This window comes from Quercus lobata, chromosome 5, assembly GCF_001633185.2.
Source record: "Quercus lobata isolate SW786 chromosome 5, ValleyOak3.0 Primary Assembly, whole genome shotgun sequence".
Lineage (NCBI taxonomy): Eukaryota > Viridiplantae > Streptophyta > Magnoliopsida > Fagales > Fagaceae > Quercus > Quercus lobata.
Genome location: NC_044908.1, coordinates 30,707,223 through 30,730,424, shown reverse-complemented (window position 1 = coordinate 30,730,424; position 23,202 = coordinate 30,707,223). Strand labels below are relative to the sequence as shown.

Below are 23,202 nucleotides of genomic sequence, written 5' to 3'. Positions count from 1 at the left end.
GCATGAAGGATTATGTCTCTAAAGTGCATAGATTTAGGTTGTGAATATATTAGGGAATATAATTATTTTAGATTTGAAAATCTAAACTAAAATTTTATTTTAGTTTTTAGGTTTATTTAAACTTATACATATGAAGAACTAAAGAAGTGGTATCCCAATTCTTGGTCAGTTGTGTTCATGAAACATTTTAAATTGAAAATGATATCTTCAAGTTTACTCATACGGTGAAATGGGGTTTTTCTTTTCACTCAAAAGAGGTTCAGCGGGTAAAAAAACAAGTTACACCTTTAGGAAATGAAAAATAAAGGATAGTAAAACTTAAAAATAGTTTAAACGTGTTGGAACGCGAGTAACACCACACATCTTTTTGGTTGCTACATACAGCCCCACCATCCCCCCCTTTCTTCATCCAACCAAATTTCCTTTTCCTTCTTCCGCATTCCATCATCGTTCATTCATTCATTCATTCCCCAACTATGAACAAACTCAAGATTTCTCACCACTTCTTCCTACTCTTCTTCTTCTCATAGGAATTTCATCAAACACTTTGTTTACACTCTTATCTTCTTCACCACACTCACTTCAATTCAATGGCCACCACTTCTCTCTTACTACCCCAACCTTCTCTCTTCCCGCCTTCTTCTTCATCTTCATCTTCCTCTTCTTCTTTCTTCGGTGGGACCCACCTTCGGTCCCACAAGAACTTTGTCTCTCTTTCTTGTTCATCTTCTTCTTTTTCTTCTTCCAAATTCGATACAAGTAGATTCTCTTCGGGTCGGTTTAGGACAGTGGTTAATGCTTCTGGGGACTACTATACGACTCTTGGGGTCCCCAAGTCTGCTAGTAGCAAAGAAATCAAGGCAGCTTATCGAAAGTTAGCTCGCCAGGTAGTAACTCAATTCTAATTCGGCTTTCTTCATTTTCCATTTTTCTTTATAACATATTGTCTATTTTCAGTTTATTGTGTTTGGTTGGCACGAAGAACATAAAATTAGAGTTGGGTTTCTGAATTATCATAGAAAAGAATTATAATTTGAGTTTCTGGGTTTTTCTCTTTGTTCATTTTTTATTATTTTCTCTGCAACCAAACAGGACTTATAGACTTTTGTGTCTATGTAATGTGTTTCTTTTTTGAAAACCTTGGTGGGTTTTTGATAATTTTGTAAATTGTGAAACTATAGAATGTTTGTGCTTCAAGTATTATAGTCCCTGTGTACTGGAATATTCCTTTCTTTTTTTCTTTTTTTTTTGCCCTTTTAATAAAAAGCTTAGTTACTTCTTAAAAAGATAATGCCAGTGATTGATTTTGGGGTAATTGGTGATTTTCCTATGTTGGCTAAGAAATTTGGTTTCCGATATTTGTTTCGTACCAGAGACTGTCCTGTGCTCACATGTATTGATCCAGTCTGCCAGCAATAACATAAATGATATATTGTTCTTATACTTTATAAGTAGTTTAGTGTGTGTGAAGGTGAATGCCGCTGTTGTATGTGCTCTGGACTGATCAGATTTTCAAATTGCTTCCTTTTGTTAATAAATGTGTTAGCAAATCAGATATGTGTTCTTTTGATTCTTGTTGAGCAGAATTATTTGCTTATCTTAAATTTAATTTTTTCTCTAACATCTTTTTTTCTAGTTATGAGCACTTAAAACGATACATTTGATAAGCCCTCAATACCAGAGGATATTTGAACATTTTTTTGTACATAATTCTTGATCCAATTCCTTTCAATCCTGACTTTTACCATTCGTTTTTTTTTTTTTTTTCCAAGTACCACCCTGATGTCAATAAGCAACCTGGAGCAACGGAAAAGTTTAAAGAGATTAGTGCTGCATATGAGGTATGAATGAGAACAAAAAAGTTGACACTTATTTATTTTTGATTTCATCTTTACTAAAGCAATATATTTGTTGCATCTTTGAAGCTAGTGATGAACTTTGCAGTTCCAATCTAAGCAGTTTTGTCCATCCATAGGTAGCTTTAGTCAGTAATAAATTTCTATGGACCATCCTTCATTATTATGCTTCTTGCAATTTCTACCAGAACATATAAGATGTAAAGATGAACTAGGTGCACCCATTAGTGTTTATATCAGATACGTGGAATGGAATCTTTGGTTAGGCTTTGGTGACTTATCAGAAGACATATAGTGTTTGACCTTGTAAGCTTTATGATGGTTTTGAGAAGTCTTATGTTGAGATCAGATCCGGTTTCTAGAATTTTGTGTGCTTTTCCTGTGTACAGGAAGCATTTCCTCTTATTTAATAAGATCTTATTACTTACAAAAAGAAAACAAGAGATCAAATTTGTTGTCTTGCATTCATTGTACAAAAATACTGTTATGGATGGGGTTTTTGTACATTTTATTGATTTGTGGATGTATTAAACCTTACTGTATTTCTGTAAAGGGCTCTCTTGTATGCTCCTAGTTTACATTAGTTTTTTCCTACTAAAGAAACTTCTTACTTGAGTTTTAAAATATGAGATATTTGGGTTAAAATATGAGAGAGACTTTAGTCCCTCACCTTAGCACCTATTTATATTAGGGTTTATGGTTAATTACTAGAATGTAAAATAACATGCTAATATGTAAAGATAACAAGAATAACTCTTAACAACTTGCATAAAAAATAAGTGAAATAACTCTAATTAGCAAATTGCTTCCTTATGTTAATAAATTAGTCCCTCACCATAGCTCATAATGTAAAATAACATGCTAATATAAATTGGAAAAAAAGTCTAGGTTAGGGAACTTTATAGTGCCTTGTTTCTTAATTTTAATAAAATTTAATTTTATTAGCTTTCCTTAATGTGGCTTTTGGTTTGGGTCATCTTTTAAAATTCCTAAGAATCATTTCCTAAAAGGATTCCTAGGTATTCCCTTGTTTGGTTGTAAGTAGCTCAAGGAATTCAAATGTCCACAGGCATCCCAATACCCACAAAACCTCACATTTAGGAGATTAGATATTTCCTCCAAACTGGCCAGTGACCACATTCCTAAGGTTGAGGAAAGTTATAAATATATTTTTTTTAATAATTGACAATATTAGCCTCACTTTATTAAAAAAACCTAACCTCAATTAGATAGGTAAATGATTATGAAAGTATTCAAATTTTTATAAGCCAAGAAGTATTAAACTTATTTCCTCTGAAAAAATCAATCTAACCACACATCTAATCAATCTTCATTTACAAAAACAGGGCATAAAGAGTTTATTTTTGTTAATGCAAGGTGTTATGCATTGGAATCAGTTTTGGGAATGGTTGATGCTATATCCTAATAACCTTTTCTTTCTTCATTTTTATTTTGGGGAAAAGCTAATCAGTTTGGCAATGGTTATGCAATTTAATGTGTTTATTCTATGCTTTAAATTTCTTTATTTGGATTCATGTGATGCATTTATTATCTTTTTTTATGGCCCTTATTATATATATATATATATATATATTTTTTTTTAAAAGATAACACTATTGGTATTTTCAATAAAAATTATAATGGGGAAAAAATGCAATCCTTTAGAATTCCTAAGAATTAGTCACACTTAAAAATCTCATAATTGCATAAATCTTGTCAAACTAAACATGGGCATCATTACGTTCCTAGGCAATCACATTACTAGGAATTTGGATGCCAAAGGGTATATTGGACTCTTCGATTCAAACACCACATAAATGTGGTTCCATATAAAAGCGTACTTTTTGAATTTTGTGTGTTGAGTTTCCATGGGGTTTTGTTAGTTGGGCCTGGATTATATTTTTTCCCAGAATCCCAGCTCCATCTTTACATTGTTTGAACTCAAGTATTCATATGCATGTAGATCACTGCATCTCTGTGTAAGGTAAATGCTTTCTTGTGTAGATACATGCAAAAAAGTCTCCATAAAATTATTGAAGCTATAGAATATGTTTCACATAAAAGGTTTGTTTATTTCTATGACCATAGCCTTGCCTCTAGCCATAATCTCACCAGTATTGCATCCAATGCATTTCTGGCTGTGTCTTGCCTCTTCAATGCTTTCATCTGAAGCATCCATAAGTTTTTCGTTGTTTACTGTCATTTGAGTCATGGACATGTATAACAATGTTTTGTGGACTTGCTATTTGAGTTTTCAATTTCTGTCTATGACAGCTGTTATCTGACTACTGCAATTTTTTTTTCAATAAAAAAATTTCAATATATTTATGATATTGTCTTTTGAATTCTGAAGTACAATACTGTCAGGTGCTATCAGATGATAAAAAGAGGGCTTTGTATGATCAATATGGTGAAGCTGGAGTTAAGAGCACAGTGGGCGGACCATCAAATGCTTACACGGTACTGCATATATTGTACTTTCATTTTATAATTTTATGTTGCAAATAATGAATTAGGAAGATGGCATACTCTTGAAACATTGACAAGCAAGCATATCATTGACATTGTTGGGTAATATGCAGTACGCACCCTCATTTGTTCATTTTCCATAATTTGAAAATTTGAAGGGGGATGGGGGGTTGATGGATGTCTTACCATGTTTCCAAAGCTTTAACTATAGAAGAGTGTTGCTTACACATCCCGTCTTTATGACATATCTCCTCATTCAATATTACTTGTAAAAAAAAAATAAAAATCTTGTTAGCTTATAGGAGATGAATTTGCTTTAAAGGTTTCATTGTTGTGATGTCTCATATTTTCTCTTGAAAGTTTGTTTTTCCTATTGAAACCTAAGAAAACACGTTTGAATTGTTTTTCCAATTTTATATTTTTATATTCGGATAATAAATTTGTATAAAAACTTATTACAGATTTAACTGTCCTTTTTTTATTTTTTTTATTTTTTTTATTTTTTTATGTTTTGCAGACCAATCCTTTTGATTTATTTGAAACATTTTTTGGTCCAAGCATGGGTGGATTTAGTGGTATGGACCCAGCTGGATTCAGAACACGCCGTCGTAGTACCGTCACTAAGGGTGAAGATATACGGTGAGTAAAAGTTTGAATTTTGTTTGAAAGATTCAAGTTGGTCTTTGATTACCATTCTTACTAGCTCAACAATAATGTTACTTAGTTGCTTGAGAAATAATATGCAAAAGTATTGTTAGTCTCCTCTGATGTAGCCTGTCTATTTTTAGGTCTCAAATCTGTATTTTTTTTTTGGACCGAAGCTTCTTAAGCCACTAGCTTGAGAAATATAACTAATTTACTGACTGGTTCTGTTGCCAATAAACTAATGATTATACGATAGTTGGATTTAAGACCTTTTTATTTTATTTTATTTTTTTATAAAGGAAAAAAAGCTGGGTAAATTAGGTAATTTACTTACAAAACCAAGGGTACCCCCTGCCTCACTCCTCGACTTGATGAACTCTTAGAGGGAGAACACCTTATTTTCATTGTTTTATTTTGTTAAAAAAAATAATTTAGACAAAAGTACAATTGTACCATGAAAAAGATGAGGCTTTAAAAAGCTGTACTTGCTCTTTTTAAGATGAAGAAAAGCTAAATCAAGCAGGCACTATTTGAAATAATGGGTAGGACCTTCTTATCCTGAAAACAGTGACAGCAGGTAGATGTGCTTGAGAAGATCTTTCTCAATTTTAATGTGTATAAGTATCAAATAATTTATTTTCTATCATTGATTGATGGCTTGTAAGAAAGTTTGGGATAGAAAATATCAAGAGCATATTAAGGTCCTTAATAAACCCTACGGGACAACCTTCCACTAAATATTTATGAATGAAGATATCGGATATCTATAGCGCCTCAATGCTACTAAATAGACCATGCTTGAGTTAAGATGCTGATTCATATAAAATCATTTCTTACTATAGCCTGTAATATTCATCTAACATTTTATGGTTAATTGTCTTCTATGTTATGAAATGTACCATTTCCTCTTGTTCTATAGTTGTAATGTCACATTATGAAAATTTACTCTTTTACAGTTTATTGAAGACTTTGATTTGACCTATGGTTCAATTGTATTTCAGTTATGATATCATCTTAGAATTTTCTGAGGCTATTTTTGGTTCGGAAAAAGAATTTGAGCTTTCCCATCTGGAAACATGTGAAGTTTGTACTGGTACTGGAGCAAAGATAGGCTCCAAGAAGAGGATATGCTCAACTTGTGGTGGGAGGGGTCAAGTAATGAGAACTGAGCAAACACCTTTTGGCATGTTTTCACAGGTATCTAAGCACTCTTTGTTTCTGACTGCAGTTTTTTTTTGGGTTGCTTCCTGATCTTCTAATTTCTATAGTGACTTAAATATTGAAAATCACCCATTAATTCACGTGAGAAATAAAAGGCTTGGTGGCTAGTTACATGGGAGGATCAGGTGGTGCGTTGCAATGGAATTTGATGCACTCTTTTCAATTTTATATAATGTCCCAGAATGCAGTACATAGAGGATGTAGTGTTGGAAATTAAGTACGAATCAAATTTTTTTTTGGATAGGTAATCAAAGATTTATTACAAAAAAAAGACATCATGTTCATGATGGTGATCACTTTGAACTTAAAATGGATACAAGTAACTCAAGAAGAGATACAAACAGAAAGGAGAAAATCAGAAATGGAAAAACTAAGTATGAATCATATCTTTGAAGTGAAAAGAATTATGGTGTTTTGTATTTTAGAGTAAGTTTTCTTGGAGAAGAATTTTCTGTGCAGGGATTCCTATTTAAGTGCTTTTCTTTCTGTGGCTTACTGCTTTGAGCAATTGTTTTAGAGCAAATAATTTACTGGTTAAGAGACTAGAAAGTTTGTTATTAGTTGGTGCATGTGTGAAAAGGGATAGAGAATATGTCGATCAACATCTTTGTACAGCTTGATTGTTCACTCTTTTGGTGGTGGTTATTCTCTCTCTTCACTGTTGATTGAATGATGCTGGGAACTGTCGTAGACTTGTCTGTTCCTTAGGATTGGACAGTTTGGACTATTGGTAGTGGGGAAGGTTTAGATTTTTTTGGAAATCAATTCCTCCATGTTAAATGAGGAGAATTTGGTTGGATAGAAACAGTAGGTCTTTTGAGGGCAAGAAGAATCTTTATATGACTCACCAAGAGCCTTTTTGCTTTACTGCCACCTCTTGGTGTTTCCCGCATAGACGTCTAGGGACTAAATCCCTCCTCCCCATTGCAACTATTGAATTATCAATAGAAAGTATCTTTGGATGACTCAAAAGAGGGAATCCTAATGGCTTTATTTTACTAGGTTTTGATGTAATTGTTAGGCTCTTGGTTCTAAATTTCTTGGGTTATTTGTATTTTCCATACAATTTCTCATGCTTTTACATGTTATTTCTATAATGGGTTGGCCTGTTTCTGCACATTATTATTATTATGGATCCAGAACAGATTAGCTGGAAAGCACGGACACAGCATTTGGGATGCCATGTTTGTGTCCAACATGCATGGGACACAAAAAATGCGTTGGACATGGCTGCACACATGTCCCAGCCGTTTTATTTTATTTTTAATTTTTTATTATTTAAATTTTTTGAAAAATGACAGGCACGTTGGGGACACGTGCCCCCCAAAAAAAAAGACTGCTGAAACACATTGTACCTTCACACCAATCTCCTCCCACTTCTTCTTCTCACGTCCCTCTAGCAGCCCAGATTCTTAGATCTATTTATCTTTTACAATTTTCCCCCTCTTTCCCTTTTTCCTTGATTTTTCCGCCTCACATGTGAAGAGCTTATTTCTCTCCACCCACCCACGTGAACAAAAGATGTAAATACTAAATAGGTGCTTTTCAAATATTTGTCTTTTATGAGTTAAAGTCACACCACCCATCAAGCTATGTAGTTAAACTTGCAACTTTTTACAATTCTTTTTTTGTTATTTTGGTAGACAGTAGACACTTTTTTTTGATAAGTGATAAGAGCAATATCAATCAAGATGAAAAAAAAAGGATAAGGAAAATACAAGGTGTTCATGATGGTGAACACGAAAAAAAAAGAAACAATATCAAAGAAAATAGAACTCAAGGGACAATTCTAAGAGAAGAAAGCAACTTTATGATAGAAGAACAATTTGAAGAACCCCAGCAATCAAAAATAGTTCTCTGGCATAAAGCTTGTAATTGAACCAGCGATTTCTCAAAATCTGTTTGGGAACAGCTTATTTAGCTAAAACTGAAAACTTTTTGCTGAAAGTACTGTAAATAAAGCTAAAAAGTAACTGAAATAGTACAGTAAGACCCATGAATAGTACCAAAAAGTGCAATGAGACTCATGAATAGTAGCAAAAATAAACTGAATAGTAAAAAAAGCTGGTTTCTTAAGCTAATGCCAAACGCAACCTCAGTAGCCTCAAAAGATTGCCGATATCTTTTCGTCCAGGCAATCCATATCAAACAACCAGGACCCATATTCCAAATGTCTAAATTAAATTTTCCTAGCTAGTGGCTCCAACAAAACATCAAACTTTCCTTAGAGCTTGGTATGATCCATTGGATCCCAAATACTTGAAGCATATGCACCCAGAGTGAGTGAACTACAGGATAATGAAGGAGGAGATGATCCCTAGATTCCTCATTATAACATCAAATACAAGACCAATTCGCCAAAGAGAGACCCCTAAAGCATGAGACTCCAAGGTAAAGATTTGACAATGAATTGCTGTCCACAAAAAGAAAGCCATCCTTTTTGGAACCTTAACTTTCTAGATGCCCTTCCAAGGAAAACTGGGATTCAAAGCATCCCGAATCTTGGTAGACAGTAGACACATGTATAAATTATTAGTGGCTAGGCATTAAATATGCTTCTAAAAGAATTTTTAACAATTATTTTTAAAAAATTAATATTTTTGTTATAAAAAAAAATTTTTATAAGCTTTGAACTATATATATGGAATTAATTAATTAATTAATATACGTATCCCCACTGTACCTGTGTCCTAATTTTTCAAAAATTTATGTGTCGTACCTGTATCCATGCTTCCTAGTGAGATTAGTTAGGGTTAGTCACATGTATTCATTTCCACAAGAACCTAACTGCAATGATGAAGTTAATGAGATCTTGTATCATTCTAAGGACCATAAAAAAAACACATGGGGTGGCTAGTTGACTTCATATTTCATCTGTTGCATATTCTACAAACTTGCTTTATGGTTTATTGATTCATATATAGAGGAGGTGTTTATTGACACTTTCACAATTCACTGCTTTCCTTTCCTTCTACACTGAATGTACTTATCTTTCTGTTACTATTATTATTATAATTCATTGAAAAAAAAAAAACTCTATTTGTTAGCTTCTAGAAACAAGAACTGATTTGTTTTGCTAAAGTTTATAAGATCTTGTATCATTCAAAGCTCAGAAGACCAAAAAAAATACACTGCGTGTTTTGTCAACTTCATCTTTCATCAGTTTCTTGTTTTGCATACTTTCTTTATGGTTTATTATTACTCTTTCATAATTTGCTACTTACCTTTCCTTCTACACTGAACTTACTTATGTTTCCATTAACACTAGGTTTCTGTATGTCCAAATTGTGGTGGGGAGGGTGAAGTTATTTCTGAATACTGTCGGAAATGCTCGGGTGAAGGACGTATACGTGTTAAGAAAAATATCAAAGTTAAAGTTCCTCCCGGAGTTAGTGTGGGCAGTATCCTTAGAGTCGCTGGAGAGGGTGATGCCGGACCAAGAGGGTATGTGGTTGAATTTTGATTTTAGCATTTGTAATTCTCATTGGGAAGATTCTTTGGTAAATCATTGAAAAGAATCTACAATTCATTGTCTTATTACATGTGAGAGGGTAGATATTTGCCATTGATATGTCTAACAAATTTATATATGACATGACATATGAGCTATGTGTTCCCCTCAACCATTGAGTGGCCTGCTTTGCTATTCAGTTGCATCTTTCCCTTATCTACTCTCTTTTCCTCATCTACTCTCTTTTCCTCCAAAAGAAATATATACTCAGTAATGGATTTTATTGTTTCAGCAGTGGTCCTCCTGGGGATCTTTATGTATACCTTGATGTTGAAGAGATATCAGGAATTCAAAGAGATGGCATAAATCTCTCCTCAACAGTATCTATCAGTTATCTAGATGCCATATTGGGGGCGGTTGTTAAGGTAAAGTAGTATGAGCCCAAAAGTATTACTTTTATTTTGATGAAGCACTTATTTTGAAGTCATATCCACACAAGGGAGGTAGTCTAAGCAGTGAGCTTTTCTTAAGAACATGAAATGAAATTACAATAAAGGTTGAAGTCAATAAAAATATATATATTTTTTTTGAACTGGGATGGGATCTAGCATTCTGTCTGCTGGGCTGATCTTCTGTCCTCATGACCGAATTATCTGGGGATCCTGCCTAGTAAAACGTAGAGTCTGACTATGAAATATGAAGTAAAAGAAGCTTTTTAGCCTTGATATCTATAACACCTGTTTATTCTAAAATGTCAATGAGTTGTTGTTAAAACTACGAATAAGCTCATTCACAAAAAAGAGATCAGTGGCACAAAGCCTTTCAAGTAAACCCTTCACTCTGCTCTGAATTTGTGAATAAGCATGTCCAGTCACATGGTACCCATGACCTACCTTATTATCATTGAAACATAACTTAATGAGGAAGACTGTTTATCAAAAATGGGAAATGGGAAATGGGAAAACAAAACAAAGAAAAGAAGAGGACTGCTTATTCTGAAACAAAAGGGATTCTATGAATTTTTGAGATTTGAGATTGTTGCTGACCAAGTTATTCTTGATTAGTTTGTTAGATATTGCTTTTATTGCACCTTCTACTGTGCTGCCTTTTCCAGTGCTTCCTTAGTCAGCGACTCAGTGCTTTATATGCTCATCACTTTCAATTCAATTAGACTGTTTGACAAATATATACCAAATATTGTATTTTACTGCTTTCTTCATCTAATGATTTTTTTTTGGGATAAATAACGTAAGAGCTTTGTATTAAAAAATAGCCAACTCAAGTACACTAGAAATGTACTACAGTGGCAGAAATTAAGTTTCTTCATCTAATGATTTGATTCAATCCTGCCCAAACCTTGAAGTTTTTCTAATTTCCTTGATGGTAATTGTAAAAAACCAGGGTCCCTTACTGTTTGTCTATTGTTGACCAACTTGTTATAGCAAAAAAATGCATCTTGCATGTATGCTGCTGAACCTTTCAGGTGCTCTTAGATGACAGCCGATTTAGTTTGTTTTTGTTACACAACACTTGGTTCATGTCCAACCAGATTTCCGTAGCAAACTTATTAATATGTGTATTAGCTTAGCCCTTGATGATACCTTTTTGCCTGATTTAACCTACTATTTTCCTACCAGTGCTGCATGGAATCTCCAGCTACTATTTCAGTCAGATGAATCTTGTTCAACTGAGTTCAATGTTGGTAGATATGGATAGGACAGATGAACTTAACCTATTATAGGGAGACATACAATGTTATTTTTTTTAAAGGGTTAATTGCACTTTACCCACTTGTGCCTTGACTTGTTTTAAAAGTGTCTATCCGTGGATTTAAAAGTGTCACTCTACCCACTTGAGGTCACCTCCGTTAGACTTCCGTAACCCACCTCTCTCCTTTCACCGTTAAGAACTTAAAAAATCAAAGAAAGCAAGATCTGAAAGGGGTATTTGAAAAATAATAGAAGTTGCTTATATTTTGGCTCGAGAACACTAAAGAAAAACCCTAGATTTGATATAAATTTACAAAAAAATTACTCTAATTTTGACATCTCCAGAAGATCAAAATCCATATAAACTTATTCATTTTAAAATTCAGTGGATCTAAGTTGACAAATAAATTTGATTAGAGTCCAAGTAAACAAGAAACGAAGAAGGTTGTGGATAGACTGAACCATATACTAGTTTGTCTTCTAACCTGAAATACAGTGCCAATCTGCCTCAGTGCCTCCCCATCAGGAACTAAAGAATCTGAAAAAGCTTTCTTTTTTTTTTTGGGTTGTTGGAAAATTGGTTCAAACCTAATGTCTGGTTCGCAACAAACTTTTCCCAATCATCAAAAACCTAATTAATTCAACCAAATCCCTAAGCAGCACAACTCACAAAATTCATAAACTTTCCCAAGGGCTAATTTAGAGCAAGGGTTTGAAGATGAAGATGTGCTCTATATGTGTGTTGTTTGGGTCGTGATATTGGATTTCTAAGATATATAGAGAAGGAATTCGTGTAGAGTGGCTTAGATCCATTTTCTATTACGTTTTATAACCTAAAAGTGTTTTTCTAATGGAAAGGGACGAGGTGGGTTACAGAAGTTTAACGCAGGTGACCTTTTTTGGGTAAAGTGACGCTTTTTAAATTATGGTAGGCACTTTTATAATGGGCCAAACTACAGGTGGGTAAAGTATAATTAACTATTTTTTTAAATAAGTAGGAATACTAGAACCTGAATCATGCTGTATATGTGATAGCCAGAACAGGACATTGATTTCTAATGTATATCCAACCTGAACATATGTTGGTTGCAATAGCATAAAGTGATTGCAGAATACACACAAATTCATTAGTATTTCAAAGGCCTTTTGAATCTTTCTGAAATGATGTTACATAATCTGAACTACACATCTATCTTATGGTGGATAGTCAGAATGTAGCCAAATGCATCAATACCTTTGTTCTACTATTTGTTATGTCATTCTTTTGTTACTACCTTCTGTGATTTATGGGCCATCGGAGTCTTTCTTTTTTTCCCCTCTCAATTTCTTGTTCGTATTTTTACTTATCAAAAAAATTAAAAAAATTCTTGTTGGTATTTTGTTCACAGTTGATTAACTGAACTTCTAACATCTAAACAGGTAAAGACAGTTGAGGGAATTACTGAATTACAAATTCCACCAGGTACCCAACCTGGGGATGTGCTTGTCTTGGCAAAGAAAGGTGCACCAAAACTGAATAAACCGTCGATCCGTGGTGACCACTTATTTACAGTTAAAGTTACTATACCAAATCGTGTCAGGTATAGAGATATTTTGTTTCTTTAAGGAATTGGCTCTAGGGACCTTCAACTACTTGGGGATTTTAAAGTTTTTGAAAAATCATGGTTTGATACTATGTTTTTAACTTTCAAGGTGTAAATTTTATGTGTTGTTTTAGGTTTTTCACTTTTTCTCTAGTCATAGAAGCAGCTTGGTCTTATGTGTTTTTGATTATAACTGTGTGTGAATTTTATGTGGGTTTAATTTCTATTTATGTAATTTATTTTTTTCACTCCTTTTTCTTTCCAAGTTAAAATACCAATTAACTTAAGACCAAGTACTTCAAAAAATTATTCATATATGCTGTAACTAGGAGCTTAAGCTGTTTCATAGAGAAAATATAATTTCATATTTGATATATTCTTCTTTTTCTTTCTATATATTGCTTAGGGCTTCAAATCTAAACCTCAGCTTGTGAAATCCAACTGACGTAGGACAAGGGGGAACAACAAACTCTGATTTAGAACACCAGGGCAAATCTGGTATAGCTTGGGTTTTGAAGAATTTGGGTTAGGTTTTGGTGGGGAATAAGCTAGAAAATAATAGGGATTCCAAAGGGACAAGGATTAGTAGGGTTTCGGAATGAAAACAAATGTGAAAATCAAACCTATCAAAAAAAACAAATGTGAAAATCAAGGTTTGGGTTGCTGTGAATAGTGATGTGAACAGTGACCGTGAATAGTAAAATTAAAGAAAATAGATAAATTCTAGGAATCACACCTAGACTTCCTAAGCATCACACCTATGAGTTCCTTGGTATCACACCTTGGAGAAGGTTGCATCACACAAACCATAAAAGAAAGCTTCATAACTCTTAAATTTTGAAAATATTCATTATTAATCAACTCAACAAAAAGTACTACAACTCTTTAAATAGAAGACTAATACCTAATCCTAGTTGAACTATCAGGGTGAAAGTGTCTCTATATATCTAAAGGTGGTAGGCTCATGTTACTGAAGAGTACTCTCTCAAGTCTCCCAATGTATTTTTTTTATCTCTTTTTACTATTCCTAAAGCTGTGGTTGCCAGATTGGAAAGTATTCAGAGGAATTTTCTTTCTTTGGGGGTCTTCCGAGGGGAGTTTCAAATACCCTTTGGTGGCTTAGGAAAAGGTGTGTTTACCTATTGAATTGGGTGGTTTGGGGATAAGAAATGTGGTGTCATTTAATCAAGATTTATTAGGGAAATGGTTGTGGAGGTATGGTCATGAAGTTACCCATCTTTGGTGGAGAGTTATCTCCACAAAATATGGTGAGGGTCAAGGGGGGTGGAGTACTAAAGCATGCTGGAGGGCTCATGGATGTGGTCTTTGGCGAAGCATTCATGAAGGGTGGGAGAGCTTTTTTAAGCATTTGTCTTTTGTAGTGCGTGAAGGTACTCGTATTTGCTTCTAGCATGATAGGTGGATTGGTGATAATACCCTAAAATTTCTCTATCCTGAGCTCTACTTGTGTTCAGTTGACAAGGACGCTTGTATTTCTGAGGTGTTGTGGCTTCTGGAGGGGGGTACTGTTAGAGTTTGGGATTTAAGGTTTTATAGAGAATTTGAAGACTGGGAGCTAGCTGCATCTTATTCTCTCCTTGAGTTTATCCAATCTCGTATTCCTCGAGGTGAAATGAGTGATACTCTTTGTTGGTGGCTCAAAGGAGATGGTAAGTTTGACACCCGGTCTTTCTACCATGCGATTCAGGGAACTCATGATTCTTTGTTTCCTTGGAAGGGTGTTTGGAAACCAAAGGTTCCTAAGTGAGTGGCTTTCTTTTTGTGGACAATTGCTCATGGTTGAATTCTTATTTTGGATAATCTCATGCTTAGGAGTTGCTCTTTGGCAAATTGGTGTTGTATGTGTTGTTGTGATGGGAAGTCGGTGGACCACCTTCTTCTTCATTGTCCTGTTACATACCTTATGGACTTTTATGCTTCAGGCCTTCAATATTCATTGGGTTATGCCAAGATTGGTGGCGGGATTGTTATTTTGTTGGCATCAATGGCTTTCATACTTCAAATATTTGGAATTTGATTATAGGTTGCTTGATGTGGATTGCTTGGTTAGAACGAAATCGTCGTTCCTTTGAGGACACTGAGAAGACTTTGGAAGAGTTAAAAGGTTTTATGCTAGCGTAGTCTTTTTGAGTTGTCTCGTTGTTGGGGTTTTAACTAATTGTTCTTCTCTCTTTAAGTTTATGCTTTCTTTTAGATTAGTTTCATGATTTCCCTCTTATTTGTTGTTTGTTTTATCCTTTTCTTGTTGTTCTTCATCATGAACAACTTGTTTTTTTACTTTCTATTTTCATTAATAATATTTCTTTGATTACCTATATAAAAAAAAAGAACTAGGACAGTAGGACTTCTTAAAACCCTTGGACTTGGACTCCTTGGGCTTTATTACTAAACCCAAACAAAATAAGCAAGTTTAAAATAAAACTAAAGTAAGACCCAATAGACTATAAGCACAGCCCATCCTAGAATATTAGGAAATTATAAAATTGCCCTTGATACATAAAATCAAATAAAATATAGGAAATCTGTCTTCTCACTGCCTCTTGCATCATTCTCCCTTGGTGGGAGAAAACTTGACCTCGAGTTTTGAAGTGTTGAAGTAAAAAGAATTTTGGTTTCTTGGAGTGCATCCTCGACATTGAAAAAACACTTTGAATTTGAATTTCTTTTTGTTTCTTCGTTTGTGGCAGCAATGATGATAATGATACACCCACCAATTCAATTTACCCATTAAACTTTTCAGGAATGACAAAATCAATATCTTGAAAAGTTGGTGTAAGCAATAGAACCCTACTGTGGCAAGCAACATGAACTTGGGAATAAGATGCTTTGGGTGTTATAGTCTTCACTTCTGCCTTGTAATTTTGATCTTCCCTTTCAATTTCAACTACTTCATCAACAGTTTCCATCTCTTTCGAGTCTTGTTGCATTACTTCAAGCTTCCCTTGATCACTTGCATCTATCTTCAACTCAGCATCCCCTATGCTGCTAACTAGACAACTTGTACCTTTGACAAAGTCAGTAGAGTACTCATGCATAGGACATAAGGGTTTTGATAAATCTTTCAAAGAAAAGTTAGTGCAATCTTTGGAAAAATCTGCTGCAATTTGAGGCACTTCTATAGGCTGGTCAGGTTTTATTTAGGTAGCTTCTGTTGCTACATCAGAATTTTTAGCTTCTAGATCTTTTCCTTCAATAACTTTTGGCTCTGATACCAAACTGACGTAGGATAAGGGGGAACAACAAACTTTGATTTAGAACACCAGGGCAAATCTGGTATAGCTTGGGTTTTGAAGAATTTGGGTTAGGTTTTGGCGGGGAATAAGCTAGAAAATAATAGGGATTATAGGGATTCCAAAGGGTCAAGGATTAGTAGGGTCTCGGAATGAAAACAAAGGTGAAAATCAAGATTTGGATTGCTGTGAATAGTGACATAAACAGTAACCGTGAATAGTAAAATTAAAGAAAATAGATAAATTTTAGGAATCACACTTAGACTTTCTAAGTGTCACACCTAGGGTTCCTTAGCATCAAGAAAGCTTTATGGCTCTTAAATTCTGAAAACATTCATTATTAATCAATTCAATAGAAAGTACTATAACTCTTTAAATAGAGGACTAATACCTAATCCAGTTGAACTAGGATTTCTTAAAACCCTAATAAGACTTGGACTCGGACTCCTTGGGCTTTATTACTAAACGCAAACAAAATAACCAAGCTTAAAATAAAACTAAAGTAAGACCCAATAGACCATAAGCACAGCCCATCCTAGAATATTAGGAAATTATAAAATTGCCCTTGATATGTAAAATCAAATAAAATATAGGAAATCTTTCTTCTTACTGCCTCCTGCATCACCAAGCCAAGCTTGCTGGAAATTTTAGAATATCATCTGTATCTCTTGGCCGTGGGTCCAAGTATCTTTTGGGCCGTCCATCAATTTGTAGTTGTTTGAACCCCAACCATCTTCGTTATGTTAGACAACCAGAGTGTCTTGACTCAAATTAAGATACATGTTTAGCCTTTCATCATTATGGCTGCTAGTGCCAAGAGTAATTAAAAAAACTAGTATAATCTTTTCCAATTTCTTTTGATAAATTAGAAAAATTCCTCCTTTTCAGTTGACTGAATTTGTGCTCGTTTTCTAAATTTATATTCCACTTTTTGCCCATTTTTGCAGTGCCAAGGAGCGTGAATTGCTTGAAGAACTGGCTTTGATGAAGACCACTACCAGCAGCCGTTCACGAACTCGTCCTAAAACTCAGTCACCACGTAAGTATTTGCATTTGTAATTTGTGAGTGAATATTTTTTTGGTCCCTTTTTTTATCCAGCAGTACTTAAGTGCATATATATGCTTAGCGCCTTAAGTTCAGTATTATATTTTACTTCTGCAGTTAAAAGTAGAGAATATCAGGAGGAAAATGTTGCAGAAAAAAAGGAAGAATCAGTAGACCAAAATGATGTATGGAATAAGTTAAAAGAGTTTGCTGGGTAATAATCCTTTCTCTCTCTCTCTCTCTCTCTCTCACACACACACACACACACACACAGTTTATATACTTAATCTTAATGAGTGTTACCACTACTTGCTATGATCCTATACCGGGAATTAACTTCATCTGTTACCATCCTTGAGCTATTCTATTTTAATATTTGGGACTATGTCCGCAAATTTCATCTGTTACAACTTGGAATCCTTTTTTTTTTTTTTTTTTTTCTTTTTCTTGAAGGGATCGGTTCCAATTTATCTTCCTCCCCACAAAAAATATTTGTAGCATATATGTCATCCAATAATTGAGCCATAATTTCCAATCATGCAATGCTTGATGAATAGAGGATTCCAATAAAGTCAACAATTTCTGTTCTCTAGATAAACCACTACCTGAACATCTCCATTCCTAGCAATGAAGAAAAGATTAGGAAATCTCTCACTGAGAGTAATCTCACCATCCTACAGATAATGTCAAAAAAAAAAAATGTTAGAACCATCGCCTACAACATATATGATAAAGTGCGAGAAGCTGTCACATAGTCTTCTAATCTGTCCTTAATCTCATCAGAACAGCAGCTCTCCAAGTAGTTGATGTAAGACAAATTGGGAAATTTGTTTGTGCAGCTGTAGTGGGTGGGTTTAGGATGACAAGAATTTGTGGATTTGGGTTTAGAACCTTTTTAGAAAATTGGTTAGGGCTTGTTTAGTAGAGTGTTTGGCTTTTTGTTTCCAAAATAATGTGAAAACTGTGATTTAAAAAGTATAACACATTTTTTGAGTACTCATATTACAAAAAAATGTGTTTAGTAATTTGTTTCTATGAAGTTTTTTTAAAACCAAAAACACAAAATTAGGTGTTTGGTATGAGTATGTATTTTTAAGAAAAAGTGTGTAACTTTTATGACATAAACAGCAGATTAACTATTATTTATACAAAGAGAGAGAAAACTCCCTCCCATTTTTTTGATAGGTTAGCAGAAAACTTTTATAAATGATAGAAAAAAGAGAAATACAAGAAGTTCACGATGATGAACAACAAGGGTAATCAGGAAACTAAGCTAAGGGAGGACAAAAACTCAGAGAGAGACGAACAATCAGTAAAACCCCAACAATCAGACCACTCCAAAAGACTACGATGGCATAAAAGCTTTAACTCATCCAACGTCTTCTCTTTGTCCTCAAAGGAACGACGATTTCGTTCCAACCACACAATCCACATTAAGCACCCTAGAACCAAGTTCCAAATGTCCGAGTTATGCTTCCCATGCCACTGATACCAGCAAGATAACAAACCCGCCACTGATCCTGGCATAACCCAAAGAATACCAAAGGCCTGAAGCATAAAAGTCCAAAGGGAATGGGTCACAGGACAATGAAGAAGAAGGTGGTTTACTGACTCCCCATCACAACAACACATACAACACCAATTAGCCAAAGGGCAACCCTTAAGCATTAGATTATCCAAAGTGAGGGTCCGACCTTGTGCAATAGTCCACAAAAAGAACGCCACACGCTTAGGAAACTTTGGTTTCCAAACCCCCTTCCAAGGAAACAAAGAATTTGAAGCACCCTGGATCGCAAGGTAGTAAGACCGAGTGTCAAACTTACCATCCCCTTTAAGCCGCCAGTAAAGGGTATCTCTCGTAGTACCCTGAGGAATACGAGTTTGGATGAGCTGAAGTAGAGAATACGATGCAGCCAACTCCCAATTTTCAAAAGCTCTATAGAACGTTAAATTCCACACTCTTACAGTACCCCCTTCTGGAATCCACAAAACCTCAGAGATACAAGCATCCTTGACCGCTGAACACACATAAAGCTCAGGATAGAGGTCTTTTAGAGTAGTGTCACCAATCCACCTATCATGCCAAAAGCGGATACGAGTACCTTCACCCACTACAAAAGACAGATGCTTAGAAAAAATCTCCCATCCTTCATTAATGCTTCTCCATAGGCCACACCCATGAGACCTCCTGCAAACATTAGCACTCCACCCCCCCTGACCCTCGCCATATTTTGAGGAGATAACACGCTGCCATAGATGGGTAACTTCATGACCATATCTCCACAGCCATTTCCCTAATAGAGTTTGATTAAACGGCACCGCATTTCTTATCCCCAAACCACCCATCTCAACGGGTAAACACACCTTATTCCAAGCTACCAAAGGATATTTGAAGCACCCCTCAGAAGACCCCCAAAGGAAATTCCTCTGAATACTTTCCAATCTAGCCGCTACAGCTTTAAGAATAGTAAAAAGAGAAAAAATACATTGGGAGACTTGAGAGAGTACTCTTTAGTAACATGAGCCTACCACCTTTAGATAAATAGAGACGCTTCTATCCAGAAAGCTTCTTCTCCATTTTCTCCAAAATAGGATTCCAAATCGAGGCTGTCTTAAAAGAAGTTCCCAACGGCATCCCCAAATATTTCATAGGCAAACTGCCCACTCTACAATGCAGAATATTAGCCAAAGCATCTAGATTATTCACCTCCCCAACAGGGACAATCTCGCTTTTCCCTACATTGACCTTCAAACCCGTAAAAGTCTGAAAACAAGACAACACCAACCTTATGGACAGCAGCTGTTCCCTAGAGGCATCACTCCCTCCCATAAAACCAATTTCTCCCTCTAAGCTCTCCACTCTCAAACTCTCTCCCATTCATAGCTCTTTTGCTCTCTATCTCACATCTTTCCTTCTGTCAAAATCCTAACTCCACTTGCTGCCACAAGCAGCCACCTCCGAGGTGGCTCCCCCCTATCTCTACCTGGTTCTCTCAAGCTCGGATGTCCGGATCTCCATGGCTCCACCAATCAGCCACTGTGAGCCACAATGGTGGTGGCTTTACCCAGTGCTCTCTCTACTACTTTCTCTTTTATTTATAGCCAAGAGTTCTTTTCTTTTTGGATTTGATTTCATTTTTGATTGATTAGGGGACTGGACAGTAGGCAGTAGCTGAGAGGAAGCTCTCTATCCTCCTAGTTTTTCCTAGATCTGTGCAATGGGGGCTGGATCAGGGATGTATGAGGCGTGGAGGTTGGATCCATGCAATGGAGGTCACGTAGGTCAATATTTGGCGATGTGGTTGTGTTCCTCTGCCTTTTGTGGAATTTTTGCTGTAAGAGAATGAAATTGAGAAGTGAGAGAGGTCTGTTGCTATGGGATGAGAGTCTGAGAGAAGAGATGAAGAGAGAGAAGGATAGATCATGAATGAAAATGCCAAAAAAAAAAAAAAAAAAAAATCGTTAGGTACTGTCTCAATAACTCAGTTTGTGTGGGTCCCACGGTTTTTACATTATTTACAACAATGCCACCTAAAACTTTTACTTGAAAACTGAAAACTACTCCTTGAGAGTTCTCTAAATAGGTGATTTAGATCACCTAAAGTGAGAACTGTTGAATACTGTTATTTGAGTTCCCTTACCAAACATGTAACTTAAAAATGGAACCCATGTTTTTCAGCATTTGAATCACACAAACCAGTTTTCAAGTGCTGCTACCAAATGGGCCCTTAGGGTTCAAAAGAGGAAGGATTTGATTCGTGAATAAACAAATAAAACATAAAACCTAGTTAACTACTGTGGAACCTTATTCTTGGGCTTTGCCTTAATGTTATACTTTCAAATAGGATATTGCATCTCCAATAACACTTGAAGTGTGTTTGGTTGGGATGATTTGTGGGGGATGATTTTGGTGGAGCATGGGTGTTTTCTTCCTTTGCCCACCATTTGGGGTGATATTGGAGTCTCTCCGAATTGGGGAGAAAATGGGGGAAGAAGAGGGGCTTAGATGAGAATTTACCCATCTGCCTATCTTGTCCTATTAGGCGTTGGTTCCTTTTTCATTGGCTTACAAACTATATTTTTTTCATGTAATAGGTGCATGAGAGTAAACTTATACAAATTACATTTTCTATCCTCTCATTTTCTTTTAAACTAAACAAATAGAGTTTTTCATCTCTCCACTTTTCAATTCTCCCAACCAAACACACTAGGAAAAACTAAATCTTTTCTATCCCTTCACTTTTCCATTCCTCCATCAGGCCACCATTTTCTATCCCTCCAACCAAACAAAGCCTAAATCTAACACCCTCCTCCATAATGCATTTTCTTCTATCCCATAGCGTCACAACCATTTCCTAGCAAAGGTTGATAAAAAAAGCATAGCTATTTAATCCCCAATCCTCCATTGCAAATTGGAGTGCAACAAACATTCCAAGTGGAATTTGAATTCCTCTCCCATTTTACCCTAGATTTTTTTTCCAACCTTTTTGCCACTCCTACAGGCAATTGGAATTAAGATAAGAAATACGTTGAAAGGCTAGAAAATGTGCTTTTAGATTAGAGTGAGTCTACCGACTCTTCCAGCCAGTCAATCTCTTGTGTATGCTCTCTATAATGGAATACCAAATGTGCCATGCCTTGAAGTGAGCTTCCAAAAGAAAATTATTGGAGGAGATAAGACACAGCATCTGAGATTACTTGCCAACTCATCAGCATTCATTACCTCTCCAACTGGAGGAATATGCAGCCATTTTGAGTTCTAATCCTTCAAAAACTTCAAGAAAGAAGGATCTTTCCCATCATGTCTTTCAGACTTACAGGATTTTTATGGGGTTAATCTGAGCCTCTATTTTATGCTGAAAATTGCCAGCAAAGGGCTTGAGTGTGGCACAAGTATTTAGCTCTGTTTTGGGTTTACTTTTTTAGGCTACCTTAGCTACTCTATGAGGCCCATATTTCCCACTATAACTTCGTTTGAGTTTGTGAGCCCCTTTTAACGTTTTGAGCTTTTCAGACTACAATCAATTTTATTTTAATGTTGAGACCATTGAGACTCTACTGCCCAGAGACTCACCAAGACCTAATTGCTGTTTTATGTTACCGAGCTACTGAAATTCAAGAACTTTCTGAAAAAAGTCCTTCCAAACAACCTCCCCATAATTTTCCTCAATGGTCCTTACTGTAGGGACCAGGAAAAGATATTATGTATACCAACATCACTAGATCTTACAAGTGAATCTATACGCTTACATAAGTGTGGCATGCTGTTACCTTGCTGCACTTATCGTTACACTTTTGTCTCTCTCTCATGCTTGTGTTTTTGTATTCAATAGGCTTCTTTCTATGGATTAATTCTGTCTTCATCATTATAGTATATAGTATTAATTAAAAGTTGTGGAACATGCAGGTCTGTTGCAAATGGAGCTCTAAGATGGCTGAAAGACAATCTCTAGTCTTGATACATCTTATTAGGTATGGTCCAAACTCACTGACGCTTGTCTTGTGAACCAACCAAATTGGGCTCATTTTTCTACCTCCCAAAGAACCATCCAGTTATTTGCTCCATATCTTATCAAAACATATCCGCATTGTGCAACAGAGATAAAATTTCACTCTAGTGGATATTCTTTTATTGGTTTTACTTGTAATTTTTTGTTATTTGGAAAATTAATAAGAATTGGATCTGTATCTTATGAGTTGGTTAGGGTAGCAAAATCTAGGAAATGAAGTTCAAAATTGAAAGTACATGTTCAAATTCATTTGGAATTCAGTGTCAATCTAAAGCAAGATCCTCTTGCATCAGTTAAGGTTATTTCTTTTATAATAAATATATTGTTGGAAATGCAGACCATTATATTTAACAAATTGCAGGCTTGATGTCTTATTTCAAATCAATAACTCATAATTTGGATGGATAGGAGTTTGTCTTCTTCCTGTGTAGTAGTTTGCCCTTAATGTTCGAATGATTTTAT

The 23,202-nt window shown here is 35.3% G+C and overlaps 1 protein-coding gene across 2 annotated transcripts; it reads left to right on the top strand.

Moving 5' to 3' along the window:
- Positions 1 to 358: 358 nt before the first annotated feature.
- On the top strand, positions 359 to 23,072 carry LOC115991522 (chaperone protein DnaJ). 2 transcript variants are annotated; one of them, XM_031115272.1, is made up of 11 exons: positions 359 to 887; positions 1,773 to 1,841; positions 4,224 to 4,316; positions 4,843 to 4,964; positions 5,972 to 6,167; positions 9,460 to 9,635; positions 9,935 to 10,067; positions 12,771 to 12,931; positions 17,133 to 17,224; positions 17,348 to 17,444; positions 22,638 to 23,072. In XM_031115272.1, the coding sequence occupies exons 1-11, from the start codon at positions 591 to 593 to the stop codon at positions 22,681 to 22,683; spliced, it is 1,482 nt and encodes a 493-aa protein (XP_030971132.1). In that variant the 5' UTR covers positions 359 to 590; the 3' UTR covers positions 22,684 to 23,072. The 2 variants fall into 2 exon arrangements, with proteins under 2 accessions (XP_030971132.1, XP_030971133.1); XM_031115273.1 differs by having other exon boundaries at positions 360 to 887; positions 9,938 to 10,067.
- Positions 23,073 to 23,202: the final 130 nt, after the last annotated feature.

Excerpts from the sequence above, each read along its gene's own strand:
- LOC115991522 (XM_031115272.1), top strand. The coding sequence starts at position 591 with ATGGCCACCACTTCTCTCTTACTACCCCAACCTTCTCTCTTCCCGCCT. Across the intron at positions 1,842-4,223 it reads AGATTAGTGCTGCATATGAG|GTGCTATCAGATGATAAAAA; the intron begins GTATGAATGAGA and ends CAATACTGTCAG. Across the intron at positions 17,445-22,637 it reads AAGTTAAAAGAGTTTGCTGG|GTCTGTTGCAAATGGAGCTC; the intron begins GTAATAATCCTT and ends TGGAACATGCAG.